The sequence below is a fragment of the Heterodontus francisci genome, chromosome 23 (assembly GCF_036365525.1).
Source record: "Heterodontus francisci isolate sHetFra1 chromosome 23, sHetFra1.hap1, whole genome shotgun sequence".
Lineage (NCBI taxonomy): Eukaryota > Metazoa > Chordata > Chondrichthyes > Heterodontiformes > Heterodontidae > Heterodontus > Heterodontus francisci.
The window spans coordinates 24,374,833-24,402,798 of record NC_090393.1 but is presented as its reverse complement, the minus strand read 5'-3'; the positions used below and the strand labels follow the sequence as shown (position 1 = coordinate 24,402,798).

Sequence of the window (27,966 nt, the reverse complement as noted above, 5' to 3'; positions counted from 1 at the left end):
TTCAAGAAAGGTTTAAGCCTGGGCAGCAGGAGAAGAGAGAAGATAGGTTGCAGAGTAGTGCCCAGTGAGAATAGCATGTAAGAGCCAGAGAAGGGGAAACAGAGTAGAAAAGGTGAAAAGTGGACAGGAAGTGGGGTTAGGGGACTTGGGTCCAGAGCAGGAGACAACACTGCACATGTGAGTAGACATAGAGGGAGACTTTAAATTACTTGGAGCAGTGACAGAAAGCTATGCATGGCAAGGAGCAGAGGATCAAGAGAAGGGCCGTTCAGCTCCTCGAGCCTGTTCTGCTATTCAGTTAGATCATAGCTGATTTGTATCTCAACTCCATCTATCCAAGACAAGCAAGATTATTGGGGTAGGATCTTGATACAAAGCGTAGCTAGCCCAATGGTTTAAGAGCCTGTCCTGAAGGGAAAGCTAAACTTTAAACAAAAAATAAACAGCAACTCTGGACAGTTGCTGGATAATTGCATAGCATTCCACTATATTCAGCAAGGTAAGGGTTACTCACTGTGTAACTCTCTGATGTTATTCAGCAGATTAAGGGTAAGAGGAATAAAATTGCTAAAGAATTCAATACGATTTTTAAAGCTCTTATTTTAGGCAGCATAGTACTGATCATTGACCATGAATTTCCTTTGGAGCTTCCAGGCGTAACTTCATTGGAGATGCAGCAGAAACCCTGCTCTTTGCGATAGACTTCTGACGAGGTTATGGCAATGGAGCAGCAGCAGCTCCAAAGAAATTCTCAGCCATTGTGATTGCTCCCTGTATTCTTCTGAAGCAACATGCTCCATTACGGCAGCTCATTCAAGATTTACTGGAGCCTCACCACTGAGGGCGCCAGATCTCCAGTGTCAATCAAGACCTGTATTCAGCCTGCCAGTCTTCTGGAGAGTCGAATCTTCTACTAGAGTAACTGGGCAATGACTGGGAAATGTTTGAAATTGTTGTGAATCCTTCTACTTAATAAGCTATCATCATTGGTGTGGCATTACTTTGTGCTCAACTTCCAAACTATTTCTTATTTACTGGCCTATCATCACATTTCTTCCTCTTGCACTCCAGTTTTCCAGTGAGCAAGAATGAGGCTGCCACAAATATCCCTGTTAAACTAGATGTGGGCAGTGTGGAATGATTGGAAAATGGCAACAGCCATATTGACCTTTTCTTGTGCTGTCCTTACCAAGGATCTTACCTAATCACAGCTCATGTTGCTTTGAGGTCTAGGAGGTTGAAATCACAGATCATGCCAATGCAGACCGCAGTTATTTCACATAGGCCAAGTGCAAGGGATATTGCAGCTGTAATTCCCCAACTTCTCCAAACCAATTTAGAAGCATCACACCACTCACAACATTTATGACCAGGCACAGAAACGCACCCTATAAAACTTAAAAAATGTTAACGTAAAAGTCTTGTTGCCATGGTTTCAGTAACCCTTTCCAGTCCACCTAACAAAACAAGATCTCTTTCTCTCCCTCTCTCTCCTTCTTGATCATCCATTTATATACAGGTCAACGCAGCTGCAAAGGTCCCAGCTCGGTAAGTGATGTCCGAATGTGATGCCATCCACGACTGAACTGGGCTCTGTGGTTTAGAGTCAATGAGGTCAGTACTGTGGACTGAAAGATGCTGAGAGTGGCTGCCAGCTGGGCCCATCGATGCCTTGTTTTGGGAATTGTCCTGGGCTGTAACAAGTTAATAAAGATAATTAGCATGACACCAACACACACACATAGAAGTCTCAGTTTTATTCAAAGCACAAATCTTTTATTTTGATCACGTAATTTGTTTGTGCATTTTGCATTCACCAAGATGAAGGATGTTAATTTTGGCAAATGAGACACTTTCCATTCAGGCAGCCAATATCTCCACAAGCACCCCCAGGATCAGGTACAACATAGGTCAGATGGAAGGTAAAGCTCCCTTTATATTGCATCATCTAGTGCTCCTAGGTATAGTGTAGCAGGGAATGGATGCAAAGTGAAGCTCTTCTCGAACATTTTCACCCAGCATTCATAGGTTTGGTCCCAAGCAGGTTAAATGCAGAGAACGCTCTCTCTACTCTGCCCCAACAAGGTGCCTTACTTAAACCTCAGAAGAGCACCCCTTACTGCATCAATATGATATATTCCACTGCTCACACGAGTCACTTGTGGCCCTTCTGAGTGAGATTGCCATTTAGTGCTAAATAAGATGTGCTTTTGTGGTGTGGGACCGATGCCTGCTAAGAATTGGATTGAACTCATTTCATGTTACAGACAAGAGATTTTCCCTTCCTATCATTGTGGTCTTGATTCACATTCTGCGGAAACAGGACCCAACCCATTTACAGACAGCATTTGCCACTATTTCCAGCCATTAGCTGGGCTATCTAAAAGCTCCAACAATTGGATGATTCACTCCTGAGGCACAGAACAAAAGTTGAATCCCAGGCTGTGACTGACATTCAGGCTTGTCTTCCCCTTCCCTGAGTAAAGGAGAGAGTGGGCCAGCACTTTAGCAGCTTTCAACCAAAGTACATGGCACAGCAACAAGACCCACCCATAATGAGAGGAATGGAAGGAAAAGTAACTGTTAGGAATCCTCACACTGAAGCTCCTTCATTAGATTATACAAAAACAGCATTGATAGAGCCATGTCGACAGCTATAACCCAAGCTGTGCCATTCTCTCAGCAGAGGATAAACAATGCTGGGGGACTAAACAAAGAGGCTGCGGGGGAACAATAATGAGGCATCATTTATTAAAAAATAATGTTCATGTTTTTACACAGTATCATTGACCTCCTGAGGAAAAATTGCACATTCTTTTAAACATATTTGGAGAGAAAAATGATTAAATAATTCTTGGGGTGGTTTCTTTGACAGGACACTATTGTTGCAGGTTAGGAATGTGCAGAGTACAAGAACTATACACTGCTGCACAAGAGGGGAGTCCTACAGCTTCGATACTGTTGTGTCAGGGGGCCCTTGTGACGTCACTCAACTGTGCATCTTGATGGATCAATGAGCAGTACCTACAATCTGGGCGAGAAAAATATTTAAAAAGAAAATAGAATCCAGAGGCATTTCCATGGAAACAATTGAGATAGTTTGTATAGAAATGCTAGCCTTGACAATGTGTCATATACCTTTTGTTCTGTTAAAAGATTTAACATGACCTACTCTTCACTACCAACCTTCCCCTAACCTCTCCCACCAAACAGCACACCCACAAAACACCCCTGCAGGCCAAAAGCACAGAGCAATCAGCATAGGACCCCTGTGTCTTTATCAATCCATCATTTGGTGACAGGTCCCTCCAAGTCCCTGTTGTGGCCAACAGCAAGACCCCAGCATTATATAGAGCAACCCTGTACTGGCAAGAGGTATTCTCTTCTTACTAATTAGAAACTGAGATCACTTTGATGCAAATTAATTAGTTCTGAATAAATATATTGGTACATATTATACTTACATAATACTCAGGAACAAACTCTACACATAGATATATATATATATATATATATATACACATATGCACAGATAATTCTGCTGTGAATTCTAAATGGTAAAATACTCGTTATTAGAGAAATATAGATACATTGGCTAGGTAAACAGGAACAATGGGCACATCGAAAGCAGATCAACAGATGGATCGATATAAAGATGGATCAACTGACAAATTGGATCAAGAGACAGGCCCCAACCCTGAGCTAGAAAGGAAAATATCCAGTCATGGTGCCTCTCTGGGAATATAATTGGGTGGGGACAGGATTGAGTTTAGCTGTGAACTTTTCCTCAATCAACCAGGATGAATAGACCGAGGTGTTGAAATATCGAGCCACATTTTTACGATGGAGGCAAGAAATGGATGTCGGGACTGCTTCGGAGTCCCAAACTGGCCTCCAGGAGGAAATAGATTAAAGTCACGATTTTCGCAGGGGCAACCACTTAACTGGATTTGAGTAGGGTTTGGCAGCCGATTAGAGGTCACCATGTTGGGAGTGCAGGTGGGCCAGATGAAGGGCAGGCTCGATTTAAATCCCAATGGCTACCGATTAAATCTGAAGGAAGCAAGCAGATGAGTTTCTGTGAGGACTGGTGTGCAAAGATGGCATTGGAAAACTGGAGGCCTGGCATCCAGGGCAGGGCGGGCTGGAGAGTGACCTGGAGGTGTTGCTTGAGGCTGTGAGGGAAAGAGGGAGGTCATCTTCCTGGAGGATGGCAGGAAGAGGCCACCAACCGCAATTAAACAGGCCTAGGTTGAGATAGCTGCCACTGGCAGCGGTGGAAGTGTAGTGCTGTAAAAGTTTCAACAAACTCATTTGCTATGGCAAGGTGAGTGAAACCCTCAACCCTCAGGCCAGGTTTCAGGACTTGCACCCTCCAGCAGACACACCACCTATGGACCCCGAGGGTGCATGCTACTCCTGAAAACAGGAGGAGTGTGTGTCCAGGGCACTTACTGGCCCCTCAGAATGGCTCAGAGCCATAGTGCTGCTGAGGACCTAGCACCACTGATACAAGAAGCTTCTAGTGGATAGGGGCAGATGCCATTGGTCATATAGGACAGCAGTGCTTTATCTCTCTCTCTATTGTCCTTGCAGGAGAAACCGGCACATAATGTCAGGGAAAGGGCACTGACAGATGGCGGGGTTCCACACTACCAAAGAATAACACCAATGGAGCAACCAGCAGTGAAGATAGCCTGGATTACGAACGAGGAGGAAGTCGGGCTTGGCAAGATGGGAACCCATGGTGCAGGTGATGATTACAACAAGTGAACCGCTCAGTAGCCGGGGTGCAGTGAAAGCTCTCCTAGGCTGGTTCTCATGATCTCTTCTTGTGTCTCCCACAGATGCAGGCATCCACCCAGCAACAACCTCTCCCTCTCACTCCATGGCTCCAGAGGAACATCACGAAACCAAGGAAATACCTGACATGCGCACCGTATGCCAGTGCAGATACGCTCACCTCTGTGGGTCCTTGCGCACATTTAGATAAGGTGACACTGGGTGAGGAGCATGGCACAAATGTGCAGGACGCGATTCCAGAGGCAGAGGCAGCTATGGGCAGTTCCCCTCAAAGGAGGGAGAACAGACACAGCCCTGCTCAACTTGGCACAGATGCAGGGCCTCAGGAATCACTGGAACAGCAGCAGGAGATGTGCTCCCACATGTCAGAGAACCCTGAGGCAGTACAGGGTCATGGGCAGGGGCTGAAGGAGGCTGTCCAGCTCATGTGCATCACCATGGCTCAGGGCTATGAGTGTGTGAGCTCCTCCATAGAGAGAGTGGCCAACCTCGAGGAGAGCCAGATGCAGAATCACTCTGAGTGGATGCAGGAGCAGTGCACTGACATGCACAGGATGCATTCTACACTGTGAAACCTGCAGCAGTGATGAGGCACTGGTAAAGCTGAGATTTCTAGAGTGTCCCCCTCCAGCCATCCGGAGCGCCAAACAGTGCAGGTTGTCATGGAGGGGGAAGAGTCTTGCACCCTTCAAGAAGTGCCTTCAGCATCCTCTGCCTCGTTGGCTCCCCTGACTGAGGGAGCCTCTGTGCAGCAGGACCAAGTGACGGGAGCTGGCCTTGCAATGATGCAGTTGCAGCAGCCTCCCGAGATATCCCCATTGGCACCTCCACGACGCGGATGACTGCCGCAGGCAGATAGCAGTAAGCAGGCTGCCTCCACCTCCTCCAAGGCCACAATGGAGGACCCCACAGCAGTGACCAAGCCCGGAGGCCACATCGTCACGTGGAGCACTGAGTGGGTCACTGGGGTGTCTTCTTACTGTCTTTGTGTAATGTTTCACTTTGTTACCATTTTGTAGATAATCACACTTGAAGGCACTCATCTGAGACTCCTTTTATTTGTGGCGTGACAACAAAAAGTGGTAGGAGGTGGTGACGAAGATCAAGGGTGCAATCAAGGAGAGGGCAAAGGCCCTGGGCATATGTGCATCCTTCATTGGCGGTAAGCGTTCTGATGTTCCAGCCTTTGTCTTCAATGGATATGTTAGCACAGTCACCTCAGAGTGAATTGCATCCCATGCCCTTCATCCTGTGTCAGAGGAACTCAGTTGAAATTTTCCTGAATCAAATGATCCCTGACATTCATGGCATCCTGACGAGACCTTTGCACCCTGAGCCATGCCTGGCCACCTCCTTTTGTGGCCAGGGAACCTCAGTTTCTGCATAATCCCCCTCCACCTCCACTTTGTCCTCTCTTACCTACTGCTTCTCCTCTTCCTCCAATGAGCTATCTGGTCCACATCGCTTTGGAGGGCCATGTTATGGAGAGCACAGCACACCACATGACTGTGACCCTTTCAAGAGGGTAGTGGAGGGTGCCACCGGACCAGTCCAGGCTCCAGAATCACATTTTGAGAAGCCCGATGGCCTGCGCAATGGTTGTCCTCGTGAGTAGGTGGCATTGGTTATATCACCTCTGTGTTTCTGTCTCAGGCTCTCATAGAGGGCTGAGCAGCCATCTCTTCAAGGGATATTCCTTGTCTCGTAAGATCCCATCCACAGACTTTTTGGGGGGCTGCGGGAGGGACAGGGATGTTGGAGTGAAGAGCTGAAGAGCTGTAGCAGCCCGAGTTGCCCGAGGATGAAAGGGTCATGGCAGCTGCCTGGAAAGCGAGCGTGCACGTGGATAAAGCTCTTGTTGTAGTCACAGACCAGCTAAATGTTGAGGGAGTGGAAGCCCTTCCTGTTGATGAATCTGACTGGCTGGTCACTGGGTGTCTTGATGGCCATGTGGGTGCAATCAATGCTGCCCAGCACCTGGGGAAATCCAGAAATGGCGGCAAAACTCAATGCCCTCTGTCCCTGTGAGGCCTCATCTGTTTAGAAATGATGTACTGTCCAGCTCTGGTATATGGGGCATCAGTGACCTGTGAGATGCAGTGGCGTGCTGCCAATTACGAGATGCCACCAAGTTCTGCAGCTGATCCTTGGAAGGAGCTAGAAGCAAAGAAGTTCAAGGCCACAGTAACTTTGGAAGGGCATGGTGACTAGTGCTGTGAGGTGTCAGGTCCTTGGCAATGAGGGGACAGATGTCTGTGACCATCAGCCTGGAGCAGCACTGATTCTCAGTCATCTGAGTTTGGATGATCAGACATGACCGTATTGAATGGCAGTGCAGGCTGAAAGGGCCGAAGGGCCTACTCCTGCTCCTATTTTTCTATGTTTCTATCTCCAGGGAGTTCCTTCTTCGATGGTAGAACCTATGTGGAGGATTTGGCCCCCATGTTCTTCCTGCCCCTCACTCCTCTTCCCTGCCCTCCTGATGCCCTTCCTGTGGAAGGTGTTGCTCCTCATCGCCACTGGGCCCAAAATCTGAGAGTTGTGCCCCCATTGCCAGCTGCTGCCTTCCTTGTGGTCAACTGGTTGCCCAGTTGTCCTTGGCTGCCTTGCCCCCTGCTCTTCTGCCCCCACACTGCAAGGAGGGTGACGAACCGCTGAACTGCCTGAGCGCTTACTGCCCACTCTCCCCACCACCTGCGCAGATCCAAGAACACTTGTCTCACAATGGCCGAGTCCCCCTCTGCGGGTCCAGGGTAATTCCCTGGGGCAGCCATGACTGGCTTCCCACTCCGTATCCGTTGCTTTCACCTGGTCTGTCCCAGACAGCAGGTAGGTCCCACGTGTCCCCATGAAACTCTCAACTCCCCCTGTTAACGAGCTCTTAATGAGCTCTCCAAGTATCTTAATTGGCCTTAATCAGGGATCCCACCCTCCACCCACCCTGGTGAAAATGCCCAGTGCCAGAAACGGCATCACAAAACCAGCTTACAGTCCGGCACCGGTATTTTCGCGCCCCATCCACCTCCGTTCCCACTTCCGGCAGGGCCCAAACTTTCAGCCCATCAAAAAAGTGGTGGAAGTGAAGACAATCAATGGCTTCAAAAGGAAATTGGATGGACACTTGAAAGAAATAAAGTTGCAGGGCTACAGGGATTGAGCGGGGGAGTGGGACTGACTGGATAGCTCTGTGGAGAGCCAGCATAGACTCAATGGGCTGAATGGTCTCCTTCTGTGCTGTAAATGACTCTTTGACTCTATAAGTGCTGCCTATATCTGTTGTACCTTCGCCCAGGAAGAGTCAACACCTTTAGGAGAGGATGGGACAAAACTGAAGAACCATAAAACAAATCTAACCTGTTAGTACTTCCAACTTAGCAGCAGCAACTTTCTGGCAGCAGATTGCAGCCTGCTGTCACCCTGAACATGTGTTTAATTACAGTAAGGAGGCCTGTGCCCTGTACCCATCACCCTGGAATTTTGTGAAAAGAAATGATTTATGTTTTTCCAAGACAAAGTACAATTGTGAGTCAGACAAATATTTTAATATTAAACCAGAATAAGAATCATTCCTTTTTGCCTACTTCAAGCACAGATTGTTCTTGGCTGTTCTCAGGACTCTGTCCCTTGAAACAATATTACCCAACAGCACAACATGTCCTGCTGAAGGACTCCTTCCCACTCGCACAGAGACGGTGAGGAATTCAACAACACTGAGATGGCAAGGCAGCAGTTCAATCAGCTAGAAGCAGGCTCGACAGCCAGGAATTAACTGGAATGGGTGCTGGCAATGCTGCCTCAGAGTTAGAAGGTTGCTGGGTCAAGCTCTGCTCATAAGTACATAAGCAAAGCTGATACACCAGTGCAGCCCTGAATTAATGTCCCGGTGTCTGACTCGGTCTACCTGTAGACGAGATGTAAAACCATAACCACTGCCAGTGTCCGAATGGGGTCTTCTCAAGATGTGACATAAAACCAAGATCCCTGCTCAAGTCCATTATTAGCTCTCCATGACAATATTTGAGCGGACCTCAGGGCCTAGTGCTCTCTCTGAAGGTACATCGGAGCAAGGTTTTTGCCTGCCAGTGCTACCCCACTCTTACCCTGTCTTATTTTCTTTGGTCAGTGTTGTTATTGTGTTCATGATGCCTTCCCCTCTACCGCCCACTGTTATTATCATTCACCTTAGGAGTATACTTCTGAGGACAGCGCAAAATCAGCATGGCTGCAGACATTTACAAGCCACCAATTCAACCTCTGTAGATGTGGCTGCATGAGTGTCTGTGGGTGGTTGACTGATTAGTCTCACTAACTTGCATCTTTACTCCTCACCCTCCCTTTGTTTCATCTAAATAGCACAAAAAGAGAAGAATTCCTAATGATTACACCATTAGCTCCTCTGTTGAATGACGAAAGGTACAAAAAGGAAACCCCCAGAGCACAAGGAACAGCGCTAAAACTGTCACAAAGATTTAGATGAAAAAAGAAAAAAGATATTCCCAATGATTAATTGGAAGCAAAGTTTTACCAATGTAAATACCACTTTAATTGCAGTTTTGTCTGTCTGCAGCTGCTTAGCAACACTGAACATTTCTTATATCAGCAACTGCAGGGAACCACATGGGAAATTGGACAATTGACATCACAACAGCATTTAAATGCAATTTACATACATGATTTTGGGCAGGTGCTTCCAGCCACTCACCTCAATTGTGGAGGAAAATTGTCGAGGATGTTTTAGGGACAGAGATTCAGTGAAATGCCTCAGTTGGCCAAAACAATGTGAAATCAAGCAGTAAAACAGAGGAATTCCAGCACCACCAACCCCTCCTCCCCCAACCACAACAAAAAAGAGGTTAACTTGTCTTTTCATGTCATTGTTTGTTTCTTGCTGTGTGCAAAACTGCTGCCATGTTCCCCATATAACAAGTCACTGTACTTGGTAATTCACTGTATGTAAAGTGCTTCGAAGTGTTATGTAAATGAGTCGAGATTTTGGTTCACTACATTTACTCCTAATTGGGACAAAAGGATTGCTTACATGGTATGTGGTATAAGAGAGAGGCTATACAGACTTCAGGGTTAGCATTAGGAATACAAAGAGTTGAGCAGTGTGTTGTGAAATGAGTATTACCCGATGTGCCCTGGTGCGGTTTTTGCACTGTAACCTCAGTCGGAGGATTGGGATTCTACAGACCAGACTTAATTTGAAAGGAATCCTGCTTTTAAGCAATAAAGAACCATATGGTTGTAGTCAGTGTGCCCTTTAAAGATGGGTCACTCGTTCCTTGCTGCCCTTACTGCTTTCTGCCAACAGACCCTTAGAAGGCCTACAGGACCTGACAGCGCCGACAGCTTTTCCAGGCTTTACTAATAGGTTGGAGAAAGCACACAGAGGCTAACACTAATGCAAAACATCTGACAAAAATAGGCAGGCAACTTAAAGAGTGCAAGACATCAGGGCAATAGGAGAGTATCCAAAGTACACCAAACACTACATGTGGGAGTAATGTACATAACACAGTCCTCTCTATGGTACTATCTCCTCTTTATCACTTCCTGCACTCTAACACTGCCCTCTCTGCAGCATTGGCCTCTCTATAGCTTTTCATTCTGTGTAGCCCTGTTCTCTCTATAATGCTCCCCTCTTTAGCACACATTCCTCTGTATTATACTTTCTGTAATTTTTATGTACTATAAAGAGCAGTGCTATACGGAAGGGTGAGCCATAAAGAGGACAATGCATTTGGTGGGCAGGTTTATACTGAAGCAAGTGTTATAGGATGGAATGTTGTAGAGGAGGGAGTGCTAAAGAGAAGACACTGCTATAGAGAGGAGAGTTATAGCACTGCCCCCTCTATAAGATTCCTTTTGTATTTAATAGATAAGTTAGGAGGCACAGTAAGTAAGGAGCAGGAGGTTACAAAGGGACCTGGACAGATTAAATAGGTGGGCAAAACTCTGGCAAATGTAGTTCAATGTGGAGAAGTGTGATCCAAGAAAGTCAAATCAGAATATTTTCTTAATGGTGAGAGGCTAGAAGCTGTGCAGGAGTCTATGTACACAAATCACTAAAAGCTAGTGCACAGGTCAAAAGAGTAATCAAAAACTTAATGGGATTTTGTCCTTTATCTCAAGGGGGCTGCAATACAAAAGTAAGGAAGTGATACCTCAGTTGTACAATGCCTTGGTCAGACACCATCTGGACTGCACTCAGTTTTCGCTTTGGAGGATGTATAGCACAGAGTCATCTGAATGGTACCATGGTCTAAAGGGTTAAGTTATGAGGACAGGTTGCATAAACGTGGTTTGTATTCTATCAAGTATAGAAGAATGAGAGGTGATCTAATTGAGGTGTTTAAAATGATAAAAGGATTTGATAGATTCAATATTTCCTTGGATGGTAAATCCAGAACAAGGGGTCACAATCTTAAAATTAGAGCTAGTCCACTTAGGAATGAAATGAAGAAGGACTTTTTCACACAAAGGGTAGCGAAAATCTGCAATTAACATTTGAGGCTGGGCGCTTCTGTCACCACAAGTCCCACCATTGGAAAATGTGTCAGGACATAAACCTGGTGTATTTCCACGATGATAGGATGTCCTACCTAAAATTAGGCCGCATGGCTGAGGAGAATTCTGACTACAATGGGTGAGCTGAAATGTTAAAAAAAGGTCAACTAGAAAGAGACTAAAATTCCCCTCAGCTCCTAGAAGTTTGCCTATATAATAGTAGGAACAGCACTCCAAAAGAAATTCATTGCCTGTGAGTAACTTCCAAATATCCTGGAAACATGATACAGGAAAAAAAAAGAAAGGACTGGAAATAGTCAACAGGTCTGGCAGCATCTGTGGAGAGAGAAACAGACCTCTGACCTTTCAACAGAACTCTGTTACTGAGAGAACGGAGTGCAGGAAGTTCCGAGGGAGACAGGTTAGAGTGAGTAAGGGGAGCAGAGAAATTAAGACAGCCTATGTCACGCCAACAGTCCTCAATGAAAAGATCATGAGCAGGTAAGAGGCCGGAGGGAGGGGTCCAGGTGGAGGGAGAATACAGAAGGTCGCAGAATGCGGCCGTTCAAGTAATAGATATATATTATTATTATTTTTATTATTATATATATACAGCACTGAAACAGGCCCTTCGGCCCACCGAGTCTGTGCCGACCATCAACCACCCATTTTGTTTTTTGATCGGTGGTTGGAGGAGGACTCCTGGTCAAAGAAGTGAAGGCGAAGGTGACGGAAGAAGAGCTCAATGTCATGCCAAGCGCAAAACAGTTCTGATGAAAGGTCATCAATCTGAAATGTTAACTCTGTTTCTCTCTCCATTGATGCTATCAGACCTGCTGAGGATTTCCAGCACTTTCTGTTTTTATTTCAGATTTCCAGCATCTGCAGTATATGACACAGCAAGTTATTTTTTCTTCTAAACTTTGACAGATTTTCCTACTTGCAATCAAATTCAGAAAACCAAATACAAACTCTGTCCCACAGCCATTAAAACAGATTGAGGTCTCTGTTAAAAAAGCAAAGTAATGCTACATGAGTTCATTTGTTAATTTGCACACAGTCATTTCTAGTCTGATTTTCTATACTGAGGCTTTCCTTTGAATGAAGGGTAGGATCTCCACATGAGTTAAGCCAGCGACCCAGCTTAACCCGGATAGGTTGGGTCAAGAATTTTTCAAGAGTCCCATGGCCAGGCCCCCAATCAGGCTGCCATTTTTGGCATTTCCCACCGGACGTGACGTTGGGTGTATAATATTGTTGCATTGAAAATTAACAGTCGCACCATTGACTGTTTGTGGAACAAAGAATCATAGGAGCTGCCAGGGAAATGACCATTTACATGAATTTTTTTTCTGGGTGGAAGACCACATGCACGTTCATAGAGTGGTAGCTCTTTCTATTCTTGAATGGATTTGCATTGGGGTTAGGGGCACATAAAGCCACATGTCCCAATTATACCCTGTATTTGAGGAAATCCTACCATCTGTTAGGAGAGGGGAGCTCTTTCTTCCTGCTGGCTGCTTTCCATAGGAAAGTTAATGAAATCACTGGCCATGGCAAACAATGTTTCAGCGATCTGTTTAATGTAAATCTGCTTTGAAGGTAGGGAGATACCACAGATGTGTCCCTCACTTGCACTCAGCAGTTCATGACGACCATGGCATTGCATGTAGGGGCGTGAATGGTCCTCAGACATTCCCAGAGAGCTGTACCCTGTCCTGCAGGTGCATGGATAAGAACAGATATGGGCAGTCTACTTCTGTTGCAGTCAAAATTGTCTTTCATTCCTCTTCGTCGTCCTCCAAATTCACTAAACAACACAGAAAACCATTCAAAAAGAATTCCTACATCCCAATTATTCACTGAACCAATCAAATAAGTGCTGCTGAAATTCCAACCGAGAAAACGCATAAATCAAATGGATGCAGTATGGTGAATTAGGATGACAGTATCTCTCATCCACTTCACTTCGAGCACGCCTCAATGTTAGGAGAATGGGACTTTTACCTGAAGCTGTTCAAAAAACTAAATTCAGCTCTCAGTAATTTCCTCTTTTAATGTACTTTATGAAGTGGCCATGGGTCAAATACAGCCTGTCCTTGTTTAAAGTGTAACTTTCTATTCGAACATAATGGGCTTGACATTCACTGCCCATTCATATATGTTTTAACTGAGAACACAGCAGGTTTACTGCTTGCACTCATCTTCCTAACAGCATATATCATACTATTTAAATAAAGCTCACAAAGATTGCACCTCTGCAAAAAGGTTGGGGGATCTAGCGATATGGATCGCCACCTGATTTCTCAAAGTGGCTCACCCGCTCAACTATGGTTTCATTGGCCTTGCAGGGTTGTCCATAGTTTTCCTTTTGCTGTGAGGTCATTGCATGGGCACCTTACGCAAAACAGTGTTTGTGCCTGTGAGGCAGAATGGCATCCAAGCCACAATAATTAAAAAAGGGATGACATCTTGCATCATTACTTGAGCAGTGAGCAACAGTGTGAGTATGCTGACCAAATGCCTTCAACACACCACTTCTCATCTAGTCAATTGATTGTGAGAAACTACCATTATTAACACTTCTCTCGCTTTTAAATTATGGCCTTTTCCCACTCAATAAAGGAACTATTTGAGTTTTGTCAAAAACTCAAGTTCGTCCCAATAAATTAAGGAGTTTTCCAAGTCCCAGTCAAATTTCATCACATTTAAGCATCTGCAGTGCTTTCTAGCCAAGGGCAATGCTGTAAATTAAGGGACTAACAAAGAATCCGTTGGGAAGGCTGCATCTCATAAAATGAAGACTGAACTCCCAAAGGAGTTAGACTGGGATGAAGATACCTCATATCTAATGAGCACAGAGCAGTTACCAGATGCAATAGAACCAGGGCCACTGCTCCAGCATACACGATTTGCATTTTTTTGTTTCATTTGTTTCCCTCAATAAAAGTATTAGAACATTCCGTTACCTCCAAAAAACACACTCCCACCCCCAAAACATCTCATTATTTACTGCAGTTATAGGTATTGTGTTTCTCATTTGATAATCTTTGTCAGAGATGAGTCAGTTATACACAGACACTACAGACAAACACATGCACACCCTACATAGCCCATAGCTCCACACACCCTACAACACAGACAATTGCCCTATCTGTAATTTACAGATTGGATAACCCTAACCCTGCTGAATAAATGGCAAATCCACACAGTTACATGGCAAATCATTGTTACCCTGCTGAATTAAGAGGAATTCCACACATTTATACAGTTACACAGCAAGTAACCCTTACCCTGCTGAACAAACATTGAACACACAGCAACACCTTCTCCTAACCACAATGGCAGCAGATATAAGCTGGATCATCCTGTTAAAATGTAGATGTAGATGTAGACCCGCATATCACAATTACAATCTGTGGAATGTAAACCATCTGTTTTTAAGAAAGTTTTATCCAGCTGATGTAACTCATGTGCTGGTTGAAGTTGATTGCTGCGTATTTGCTCTGTATCTAGCTTAGGAACGAGACTATTGACAGCCTTGGCTGTTTATACTGAGCCAAATTTAAGGTTCAGGATGCGTGTCTTTGAACATTTCTGTAACAATTCCAACTTCCATGGTGCTCATTATTTAAATAAACTGTAACTCTCCACGTTCCACTTCCAGCGAAATATTCTCCTGTTAGATCCTCTTTCTTTCCAATTTTCCATGCTTGTTTTCCCCTCCTTCCCCAAAGGGCCACAGTTGCACTGTGCCAAGATCCTTGCCTTCCCTTCCCCCATGTGCCCCCATACTGAACCCCAAGCTGTATTCAAACACCAGTCAAAATGGAGACTGTGGCTCAAGTCTCCTTGACAGGACAATGAAAGGCAAAGGTTATTGGAATGATGAGTCCATTGCTTTTAACCATGAACCCTCAAGCATTGTAACTAGCTGGCCACTTCCATTCCTTACTGCTATGCTCCTGTCTCACAATGCGTAAATGCCAGTCGGTCATAGAATCATAGAAGAACCATAGAAATTTACGACACAGAAGGAAGCCATTTAGCCTATCATGTGTGCTGGCCCAAAAATATCTAACTAGCCTAATACCACTTTCCAGCTCTTGGTCTGTAGCCCTGCCAGTTACAACACTTCAAATGCATCTCCAAGTGCTTTTTAAATGTGATGAGGGTTTCTGCCTCTACCACCCTTTCAGACAGTGAGTTCCAGATCCCCCTCTGAGTGAAAACATTTCCCCTCAACCACCCTCAATCCTTCTACCAATTACTTTAAATCTATGACTCCTTGTTATTGACCTCTCTAAGGAAAATAAGTCCTTCCTATCCATTCTATCTAGACCCTATCAACCTTATACACCTCAATTAAATCTCCCCTCAGCCTCTTCTGTTCCAAAAAACACCAGCTTATCCAATTATTCCTCACAGCTAAAATTCTCCATTCCTGGCAACATCCTTGTAAATCTGCTTTGTACCCTCTAATGTGATAACATCCTTCCTGTAATGCAGTGATCAAAACTGTATGCAGTACTCTAGCTGTGGTATAAGTAATGTTTTACAGTAGTCGCAGGGTTAAAGTAGCAGAAAAAAATGAATCAGCTCTGTTTATCAAAGTTAATAGAAAATTCACTGTGATTGCAAACAATAGCAAAAGCCTAATGTCACTGGATTGCTGGCACCAACATCCTACCCTGATCACACCATAACCTGGTAAAGATGGAAAGGTCACCATGGGTCAAACTTCGTCTGGGTCGAACTGTGCCTTCTGAAACTCTGCCGAAAGTTTTTCTCACTGGAAACAGAACCCTCTCAGGTTCCCGAGATTTGAGAATACATCAGTGCCAGTAGTGAGGCTCGCCAGTAAGGCGAATCAACTAATGCATGAGAGACAAAAGTTACATGGTTTGGCAGGGTGGGAGGGATCGCAGTCCATCTCATGAATGCACAGGTTTAATGCATTGTAGCTAAGTAATGCACATGATTTAAAGCTGAATAAACATTATAGTAAATGCTCTGCACTTTTGTTTTTGTCTCAACACATGAGGAGACTGGTAGCTATTTGGAGAACCAGCTAACTTAAGTTAAGTGCATTAGGACTTCTTACTGCATTAAAGGTGCTCTCTCTCTCAAGTTGCTGTTAAATAAAACTGCAAGCTTAATTCTGCTCACCGTGTGGAAGTATAGATTGTCTCAATGCCTTTCAGCTAATGTGAAAAAGCTTAAAAATTATATTTTATACATTCTTAAAAATGTCTTATGATAATATGGGAGGCGTGGAGTTCAAGTGGTGTGTGACTCCCTCCTGGGAGACTTTGTCTCAGCAGTAGGTCCCTGTAAAGATAGTGTCTGCCAGAACGTTAGCGTGAATGGGTTGGTAAGTCTATCGATCCTATTTTGAGGCCATTTGTGATTATTTCAGCGAGTTAAAATTGGTTTCAATGGAAAATAAGATTGGCTAGACTGTAAAACAGGAGCCTGATCTGAACTCATCAGTTTGCCCACCGGGTGGGTTAGGTTAAAATTAATCCCTGTCTTTCATTGCATTTCATTGAAATTGCTGCAAATTGTAACTTCACAAAAGATGTAGCCTCCACTGAAAGCAGCAACTCCAGCACAAGCACAGTGCAATTAGTTTGGTTTTGTGTCAGCTATGGCTCAGTTGGCAGTACTCTCACCCCTGAGTCACAAGGTTCCGAGTTTAAGTCCTTTTCTAGGACTTGAGCACAAAAATCAAGGCCAACACTCCAGTGCAGCATTGAGTGAGTGCTGCATTGACAGAGGTGCCATCTTTCTGCTGAGACGTTAAACCAAGGCCTCATCTCCCTGCTTGGGTAGATGTAAAAGATCCATGGCACTATTTCAAAGAAGAGCTGGGGAGTTACCTCGAGTGTCTTGGCCAATATTTATCCCTCAATCAGCATCACAAAAATAGATTATCCAGCCATTATTACATTTCTGTTGTGGGAGCTTACTGTGTACAAATTGGCTGCCGTGTTACCAGCCCTACACAGTGACTATACTTCAAAAGTACTTCATTGACTGTAAAGCACTTTGAGACATCCAGTGGTCATGAAATGTGCTATATAAATGCAAGTCATTTTTTTAGTCCTAGAAAAATGATTCCATTTGAGCACAATTTGGCAAACATTCAGATGTCTGGAGACAGTTCTTAACGGTAATGAGTTCAAATTTATGCACAAACTTAATGCCATTTCTTCTCCATCTATTTGTTTAATGTATCTGCAAATCCTATAGTCACAAGGGGCCCCTGACTAAAGGGAGCATTACAGTGCTTCAGTGCAGTGTGTCTCACCAGACACCTGAGAAAATAATGTTCCATGAAATTGAGATGGGTCTCACCCTACAACTGAGGGAAAGGAAACTCTGTCTTACCATCCTGTTATTGCCTTAGGCTATATGCCACACTCCCCTTTCCCACCACAACTGGTCAGGATGGGATTGTCTACCAATGACCGCTCCTGCTTGGCAAGACTTCTGCTGACACCAAAACCTTCTGGTGTTGTTTCACTATGGGGTCAATTTTGAGTGCCCTTGCCTGGCATTAACAGCCTCAAACTGGAATTATTGACTTATTGCCCCATTAACACTGCTGATGCAGCCTGCTCTATTTTAAAAGCGGCCTACAGCCTGGTGTCCAAAGGACCCGCCTGTTTCAGGCTATGACGTAAATACCATTTTAGGTAGAAACTGGCACCGTTGTTGATGACACAGAAATGGAGAGCTAGAATTGGAAGCCTGCTTTGGATTCCTTGTATCAACTGATATTCATGGGAGAATTTTCCCAGGTAAAGAATCTGTGAGTGAGAATCCGTCTTTGTGAGGGTAGATAGAAAACTAACTTAAGCAGATATCCTTTGTCACTGCACTCACGCATACAGCCTGGCAGCTCATTAGAGATGAAGAGGTAGCAAATTTAAGGGGGAAGCAGGAATAAAGACAAATCAAAAATAAAATGAATATGGTCTGGTGACTTCCTGGTTCTATGGTCCCCTAAATGAATGAGTCTAATGGGTATATCAGAGTCTTGCAGTTGGGGGTTGCGGGTGCGAAGAGCATATCAGAATGTCAGGGATGGTGTTGGATCCATCAGAGAGTGTTACAGTGAAGAGTGTGGGGTAAATCAATGATTGTTACAGTGTAGTATATAACAATGTTGCATTGAGGAGCATAGAGTATGTCAGAGAGTGTTACCATTAGAGGGGTTAGGTATGTCAGAGTGTTACAGTGAAGAATGAAGGGGTAAATCAATGACTGTCATGGTGAGGAAGGTGTGGTATATAACAATATTCCAGTGAGGGTATATCAGTGAGTGTTACTATGAGAGGTAGGATGAGGGAAGTGAATTATCTCAGAGGACTTTACAATGAGAAATGTGGGATTAATGGGTAATTGTTACAATGAGGCAGCTGTGGTAAATCTAAGAATGTTACAGTGAGAAATGTAGGTATATCAGAGCATGTTACTGTGAGGGGTATGGGAATATCAGCGAATGTTATAGTTACTCAGTGGTATTTCAGAGCGTGTAAAAGTGGTGCATGTAGGCATATCAGGCAGTGTGGTATTAATCCCAGCGGCAGTTATTGGTAATGTTACATTGATGAGAAATTTTCTCATTCTTTCTTATCTTTCTCCTCACATCATTCTCTTTTAACTTATTTAGTTCACCAGGATACAATGATGCCTTTTGCCCTGTTTTTTCGAATTTTGAAGGAAAAATGTTGTCACTGTAAAGTGACGGTTGCTTTGTAAGGTCATTGACACCGGGTGGAGCCTTTCTACTGGGTTGTGTGGCCTTGCCAGGCATGTCAACACTGGGAAATGTTGAGATTTATGATCAAAAAGAGCTGAGGAAAATAGTTGACATGACGAACACATGGAGCTTGGTTCTATTTTGAAGAGGGAGATGCATCAATATACAACACATTTTTAAACCAAATGAATGAGCCTCAGTCAGTCTGCATGAGTTAGCCTCAGCCAGTCTGAGCCTCCATTCAGCCATCTAACCATAATTTCCAGCAGCAAAATAAGTGTCATGGCAACCCTGGTCACATTGATAAGCGAGCACACAGTGCTTTGGCTGGATAAATAAGAAACAGCTGAGAGAGATACACAATCCTGAAGCAAAAGGAACACTGAGTTATAGTATTATAGAATGACTTCACTGCTGAGCTCAGTTCCCTCCCTTTCTAAAAGGAGGCAAGGGTGAGTAATACGATGGAAAGAATTACTTCACTCCTGGAGTTCCATTTTCCTTGGAATTACACTTTTGTATAGCCCTGCAGAGGGGACGGTGCCTCTTACACTCCACTGCTCTGTCTTAAGAACAACCAGAGTTTGAATTAGAAACTATCGCCTGGAAAGTTAGATTGAAATGTTGCAGGAAAATATAACGTGAATTCTCAGAAGCTTTAGGCTATATTGTTGCTCAGCATTAATTAAAATGAGAGGACAAGTCAGAATGCCAGAAATGAGCTTAGAAATTAGTGTGTGTGACAGTAGTGTATGGACACTCGGTGGCCCTTAAGACATTAGTGTATAGACATGTAGTGGGGTCCTGTGACTTTGTTTCTTTCTTTCCACTTTTTAGTTGGCTGTTTCAATGGAGACATTAACCTCTTTATTTTATACAAGTTACAACTTTATTTTACAACACCTCTGTTAAATAGGTGGCAAAGTAATGTTACGCAAGTGCATGGAGCATTAATACACTATCACCTATCTGAAAGCAAAAAGATGAATTAATATTTCAGAAATGATGACTACCCCGGTCTGAAATGTTAACCTATCCTTCTCTTTCAAATGCTGATGCAACTGTTTTGCAATCTCACCAATATGTGCTTTAGTATTCATTATTGTTTAATAGCATTGATTACCCACTACCTGTAGTCAGATAGCAATATGTAACTACATCATTTTGATCCCTGGGTTATCTGTGCTGTCACAAACCCAGACGTAGCTCTGTTTTTATATATATGTGTGTATATATATATATATATATATATATATATATATATATATATATAAAGTGCTGTTGTACCCAGCCAGAGAGAACAAAGTCTTAAATGAGGTGTGAAAGGAAAGTTGTATCACTGAACATGTCATAGTGACCCACACTCACATTGTTTGATCATTTCCTAATTTTCTGGATCTACTGCTATTACTGTTGCTGAGCAGTGAAGTTAGTTTTAATCTGGAACTCTTGGGTTAATGGAGCTTGGATCAGCACTGGTTAAAGAAAATGTCTTTTTTCTTCTTCGAATACTCTGAACTCGACTACAGAAAGGAATATTTTTTAAAAACCCACAGTACCGCAGAGATTGCAACAGACTAATATAAAAAGAGATGTCTTTGAAATGTTCCTTCACATCTTATCCTCTCAGCACACACACTTTGTGTGTTTACAGAGGTTATTTATGGTCAGTTGAGTGTCTGGCACGTGCAGAAACCCATTATCATGCTGAAGGGTGTCCAAACCAAACTCCTGAGAAATCCGCATAAATAGTCTGGTTTGCCTCATACTGAGTGCAATGTCTTTCTTCTCCAAAAGGGACATCCTACTCACCCAAGCCCAGAAAATGTAGCCACAGGTTGGCAAGGGAAAGTCTTAGGGATCCCTGGAGTCCTTGTAAGCTTTCTGCTGCTTGTCCAGTCTAACCATTAGGGCATTGAATTGCATAAGGAACAATGTGGAAAGAATATCAGGTGACTGGACTATCCCATTAATAAGATAATTTGTCTGATCAATCAGCAACAGTGCCCCGTGGCCTGGAGTATTGAAAACCTACCTGGGTTAGGTATCAGTTATTAAATTTTCCACAGGGGATTGACAGTGTGTCACCTTAAAGTCAATTCAATCCCCCTCCCCCACCACCCACACCCACCAAAGGACCTTGCTCACTTTGTCCTGAGTTGGATGGTACACAACTGACAAGTGCAGACAAGATATTGGATCTCAGATCTCATTAATGACGGACCAGCAAGCTGGGCATCCCCAGGCATCATCCAACATCCCACAGGATGTCTGCCTGGCAGTTATCAATTTTAGTACAAGATGTTCCAAAGTATTAGGAATAGAAGCCACATATCCCAGCTTCCCAGTGTGGAAATGGCCACCAATGGTCCCAGTCATGATCAGTTCTTTCACTTGGTGTGTCGATGTGGCAAAATCTATCGGGGTGGCAGAGTGACAGCCTGGAAGGAGCATGCTTTCCAGCCAAGGTGAGTAAGAGTGTCAGAACTCATTCATTCTTGCCATAATTGTGAATTTGTAACTTTTGCACTGGTGTGATCTGGAAAAGGACAGATGCTAGGATAGTCCATGTACAGCAATCAACCATACAGTCACAAACTTTTATCTCCTCTGTTTAAATCCTTGCCTGTATCATGTTTCATTACTTGAACCATAAACACTTGAATCAAACACCAGGAATTAGAAACAAAGTTAAGAATTAGGAGTCAGAAGGGAAGTCACTCTTTTCCTCACAAATCTTGACAGAATAGGTGACCAGGCAAGGTCACTGAAGGTGGCAGCGTATATTTAGAGATGTTAGCTGTGTTTCTGGAGAGACAAGGGGTTGAGGGATATAGTCAGAAGGTGAGTAGATGGTGTTAAAAGTAAAGCCAGCACAGATTTGTCAAAGCCAAATCGTGCTTAACTAACTTGATTGAGCGTTTGATGAGGTAACAGAGAGGGTTGATGCGGGTAATACCATTGATGCATGTACATAGACAGCCAAAAGGCGTTTGACAAAGTGCCGCATGACAGGCTTGTCAACAAAGTTAAAGTCCATGCAATAAAAGGGACAGAAGCCGTATGGATACAGAGTTGGCTCAGTGACACGAAACAGAGTAGTGGTTTTCTGGACTGGAGGAAGGTATATAGTGGGGTTCCCCAGGGGTCGATATTAGGACCAGTGCTTTTCTTGATTTATGTTAATCACCTAGACTTGGATATACAGGGCAAAATTTCAAAATTTCGAAGTTTGCAGATGACACAAAACTTGGAAGTATTGTGAACTGTGTGGAGGATAGTGTTAGACTTCAAGAGGACAGACAGGCCGGTGGAATGGGCAGATACGTGGCAGATTAAATTTAATACAGAAAAGTGCAAAGTGTTACATTTTGGGAGGAAGAATAGGAGAGGCATTATAAAATAAAACATACAATTCTAAAGGGGGTGCAGGAAAAGAGGGACCTAGGGGATATGTGCACAAGTGGTCGGGATTTTGTGAGGCCCCCTGAAGCAGAGAATGAGGCGGTGGGGGGCATGGAGTATCGTCTCAGGTGGTGGAGGGGTGGGGGGCAGGGGGCAGAGGGCCCATTGCCTCTCCATCGCCCAGCGATCTTCCCAGGGGCGAGATAGGCCAATGACAGCCTTCCCACCCAGAGTCCAATTGAGGCCCATTAGTGGCCTATTAACAGCAAATTAAGGGCCTCTTCCTGCCGCTGCTGGGATCTAACCAGCAGTGGGGGGAGGGGGCTCTGCTGCATGGGGAGGATTCCTTGTAAAACGAGGTATCCTCCCTGTGGGCTTGTGGGGAAAGGTTCCTCCTTATTGTGCAGTTTGTGGCCCACAGAGGAGACCTGCCAGGAAACAATTCTCCCCCTGGGACCCCCTCCCCCAGACTGCAATTTCACCCGCCAGCCCCCCCTTGCTGGGATCTTCTGGACTGACCCCAGCGACCCCACCTCACCTACCTCTGGTCTAGAGTTCCAGCGCTGGGATGGGGTCTGAGGCCTCTGCAGTACTAGCAGTGGCCACCACTCCCAGTGGTGCTGCTGATACTGCTAACCTGCCAGCCCTCTGATTGGCTGGTAGCTCTTGGAGGCGGGATCCCCATCTTTAAAGGAACAGGGATCCCGGATCCTGAAACTTTGACTTAAAAAGACTGGAGGATTGCTCTACGGGGGTGGGGGGCACAAAAAGGCAGAGGACGGGCTTCCCTGCCTCCAGCACAAAATCCAGCCCATCATTGCAGGTGGCAGGATAGGTTGAGAAAGTAGTTAATAAGGCATATGGGATCCTGGGTTTTATAAATAGGGTCATAGAATACGAAAGCAAGGAAGCTATGGTGAACCTTTATAAAACACTGGTTCGCCTTCAGCTGGAGTATTGTGTCTAATTCTAGGCACCACACTTCAGGAAGGATGTGAAGGCATTAGAAAGGGTGCAGAAAATATTTACAAAAATGTTTCCAGGGATGAGGGACTGCAGTTACATGCTTAGATTGGAAAAGCTGGGGCTGTTCTCCTGAGAGAAGACAAGATTCAGAGGAGATTAAATAGAGATGTTCAAAATCATGACGGTCCAGATAGAGTAGATAGGCATAAACCGTTCCTGTTGGCAGAAGGGTCGAGAACCAGAGGGCACCGATTTAAGGTGAATGGCAAAAGAACCAAAGGCAACATGAGGAAAAACTTTTTTATGCAGCGTGTGGTTAGGATCTGGAATGCACTACCTCAGAGTGTGGTGGAGGCAGATTCATTCATGGCTTTGAAAAGGGGATTGGATAATTATCTGAAGAGAAAAAAATTGCAGGGCTATGGGAAAAAGGTGGGGGAGTGGGAATAGCTGAATTGCTCTTGCAGAGAGCCAGCATTGACACAATGGGCTGAATGGCCTCCTTCTGTGTTGTAACCATTCTACGAATCAATGATTCTATGAAAAAGGTACAGGCCAATTATCTTTTCCTTGTCCTGAATATTCTTAAGTTAACTTATGTGTTTATTTGCTCTTCTTTCTCTTCCCTCCCACTTCACCCTGGCAAGGTTTTGTTCGTCTGTCTATCCCTTTCCCAAACTGACCCAACCACTTGGAAAATCAAGCATACACAGAGCACTTGCTTTTCTCAAAAATAAGGAATGTATTTTTTAAGCTTTAGTGAGATTCTAATAAACAATGGTTGGTTTGCCAAGAATGATTCTGCTTGGATCCAGATCTGTACAGAGTGTTTGTATAAAACACAGCAATGTGGAATATTTGTAACACAGCCCAGTAATCATTCACTGCAATCTAGTCTAAATCAAAAACGCTTTAAACACAATGTGATCTTCCACAGCTGAGTTGCTGCGTTGTGAGACAAAGGAGTGGTGTGCAGCAGCACAATATTCACTGCGCTGAGCAAAGCAATAACCAATCACTGGGAAACCTTACCTAGAACAGGATCAAAGAATGATTTTTTTGACTGTGATAGGGTGTGTTTCACCATATCTACATATCTTTCTAAACCCAGGTGTGTCAGGGTGTGTCTATATCTGTGTGTGTTGGAGTGTGTCACACGAGATCTATGTGTGTCTCAGTCTGTCACTCTGTAACTGTGAGTGTCTGAAAGTGTCACTCTAGATCTGTTTATGTCGGGGTGTGTCACACGAGAGCTGTGTATGTCTGAGTCTGTCACACGAGAGCTCTGTGTGCCTGAGTATGTTGCTCTAGAGCTGTGTGTGTCAAGGTGTGTCACACTAGAGCTGTGTGTGTCAAGGTGTGTCACACTAGAGTTGTGTGTGTCAGGATGTGTCGTTCTCTATCTGTGTGTGCGTCAGGATCTATCACTCTAGATCTGTGTGTGTCATGGTGTGTCACTCTATCTGTGTGTGCCAGGATGTATCACTCTCTATCTGTGTGTGTCAGGGTGTGTCACGCTAGAGCTGTGTGTGTCAGGGTGTGTCGCTCTCTGTGTGTCAGGGTGTGTCATTCTCTATCTGTGTGTGTCACAGTGTGTCACACTAGAGCTGAGAGTGTCAGGGTGAGTCACACTCTATGTGTGTGTCAGGGTGTGTCTCTAACTATGTGTGTCAGGGTGTTCACACTAGGGCTGTGGATGTCACGGTGTGTTACTCTAGAGCTGTGTGTGTCAGGGTGTGTCACTCTCTATCTGTGTGCATCTGCGTGTGTCACAATTGATCTGTGTGTGTTGAGCTGTGTCACTCTAGAGCTGTGTGTGTCAGGGTGTGTCACTCTCAATCCATGTGTGTCATGGTGATCACACTAGATCGGTGTGTGTCAGAGTGTGTCACTCTAGATCTGTGTGCGTTGGGGTGTGTCACTCTCTATCTGTGTGTGTCAGGGTGTGTTACTCTAGAGCTGTGTGTGTCAGGGTGTGTCACTCCTTATCTGTGTGTGTTGAGGTGTGACACTCTAGAACTGTGTGTGTCAGGGTGTGTCACTCTCTATCTGTGTGTGTCAGGGTGTATCACTCTCCATCTGTGTGTGTCAGGGTGTGTTACTCTAGAGCTGTGTGTGTTGAGGCATGTCACTCCTTATCTGTGTGTATTGGGATGTGTTACTCCAGATCTGAGAGAGTCAGGGTGGGTCACTCTCTATCTGTGTGTGTCAGGGTGTGTCACACTAGAGCTGTGTGTGTCAGGGTGTGTCACACTGGAGCTGTGTTTGTCAGAATGTCACTCTCTATATGCATGGGTCAGGGTGTTTCACTCTAGATCTGTGTGTTTCAGGGTCTGTCTCTCTCTATCTGTATGTGTCAGAGTGTGTCACTCTAGATCTGTGTGTGAAAGGGTGTGTCACTCTAGATCTGTGTGTGTTAGGGTGTGTCACTCTCTATCTGTGTGTGTCAGGGTGTGTCACTCTCTATCTGTGTGTGTCAGGGTGTGTCATTCTCTATGTGTGTGTGTCAGGTTGTGTCACTCTAGATCTGTGTGTTACACTAGAGCTCAGTGGGTCAGGGTGTGTCACTTTCTATTTGTGTGTGTCATAGTGTGTCACACTAGAGCTGTATGAGTCAGGGTGTGTCACTCTCTATGTGTGTGTGTCAGGATGTGTCACTCTAGACTTGTGTGTGTCAGGGTGTGTCACTCTAGATCTGTGTGTATTGGAGTTTGTCACTCTAGAGTTGTGTGTGCCAGGGTGGGTCACTCTCTATCTGTGTGTGTCAGGGTGTGTCACACTGGAGCTGTGTATATTGGGGTGTGTCACTCGAGAGCTGTGTGTGTCAGGGTGGGTCACTCTCTATCTGTGTGCGTCAGGATATGTCACTCTAGATCTGTGTGTGTCAGGGCATGTTACTCCATCTGTGTGTGTCAGGGTGTTTCACTCTCCATCTGTGTGTGTCAGAGTATGTCACTCTCTATCTGTGTGCGTCAGGGTGTGTCACTCTCTATCTGTGTGTGTCAGGGCATGTTACTCCATCTGTGTGTGTCAGGGTGTTTCACTCGAGATCTGTGTGTGTCAGGGTGTGTCACTCTCTATGTTTGTGTGTCAGCGTGTGTCACACTAGAGCTGCGTGTGTCAGGGTATGTTATTCTAGAGCTGCGTGTGTCAGCGTGTGTCACTCTAGAGCTGTGTGTGTCAGGGTGTGTCACTCTAGATCTGGATGTGTCACTCTATCTGTGTGTGTCAGGGTGTGTCACTGTAGATCTGTGTGTGTTGGGGTGTGTCACTCTCTATCTGAGTGTGTCGGGGTGTGTCACTCTACTTCTGTGTGTGTCAGGGTGTGTCACTCTCTATCTGTGTGTGTCAGGGTGTGACATATCTGTGTGTGTCATAGTGTGTCACACTAGAGCTGTGAGAGTCAGGGAGTGTCACTCTCTATATGTGTGTGTCAAGATATGTCACTCTAGATTTCTGTGTGTAAGGGTGTGTCACTCTCTATCTGTGGGTGTCACTCCTTATGTGAGTGTGTTGGGTTGTGTCACTCTAGAGCTGTGTGTGTCAGGGTGTGTTACTCTAGAGCTGTGTGTGTCAGGGTGTGTCACTCTCTATCTGTGTGCATCAACGTGTGTCACACTTGATCTGTGTGTGTCAGGGTGTGTCACTCTACTTCTGTGTGTGTCGGGGTGTGTCATTCTCTATGAGTGTGTATCAGGGTGTGTCACTCTGTGTGTGTCAGGGTGTGTCACTGTAGATCTGTGTGTCTCAGGGTGTGTTACTATAGAACTGTGTGTGTCAGGCTGTGACACTCCTTATCCGTGTGTGTTGGGTTGTGTCACTCTAGAGCTGTGTGCGTCAGGGTGTGTCACTCCAGATCTGTGTGTGTTGGGGTGTGTCACTCGCTACCTGTGTGTGTTGGGGTGTGACAATCCTTATCTGTGTGTGTCAGGGTGTGTCACTCTAGATATGTGTGTGTCAGGGTGTGTTACTCTAGATCTGTGTGTGTCACTCCAGAGCTGTGTGTGTCAGGGTGGGTCACTCTCCATCTGTGTGTCAGGGTGTGTTACTCTAGAGCTGTGTGTATTGGGGTGTGTCACTCTAGAGCTGTGTGTCAGGGTGTGTTACTCTAGATCGGTGTGTGTATTGGGGTGTGTCACTCTAGATGTGTGTGACGGGGTGTCACTCCAGATCTGTGTGTGTCAGGGTGTGTCACTCTAGAAATGTGTGTCAGAGTGTGTCACTATCTGTGTGTGTCAGGGTGTGTCGCACTGGAGCTGTGTGTGTGAGGGTGTGTTACTCTCGACATGTGTGGGTCAAGGTGTGTCACTCTAGAGCTGTGTGGGTCAAGGTGTGTCACTCTCTATCTGTGCGTGTCAGAGTGTGTCACTCTAGAGCTGTGTGTGTCACGGTGTGTCACTCCTTATCAGTGTGTGTCGGGGTGTGTCACTTTCTATCTGTGTGTGTTGGGGTGTGTCACTCTCTGTGTGTGTCAGGGTGTGTCACACTAGAGCTGTGTGTGTCAGGGTGTG

At 44.9% G+C, this 27,966-nt stretch overlaps 1 protein-coding gene across 2 annotated transcripts in view; it reads right to left on the bottom strand.

Moving 5' to 3' along the window:
* Nucleotides 1-504: 504 nt before the first annotated feature.
* The window catches only part of mn1b (meningioma 1b), a 141,980-nt gene continuing 114,518 nt past the window's right edge, over nt 505-27,966 (bottom strand). For both annotated transcript variants that reach the window (XM_068054871.1, XM_068054872.1), the window contains one exon: nt 505-1,694. In XM_068054871.1, the coding sequence (XP_067910972.1) occupies nt 1,510-1,694 (185 nt within the window). In that variant the 3' untranslated portion in view covers nt 505-1,509. The remainder of the gene's footprint in view (nt 1,695-27,966) is intronic.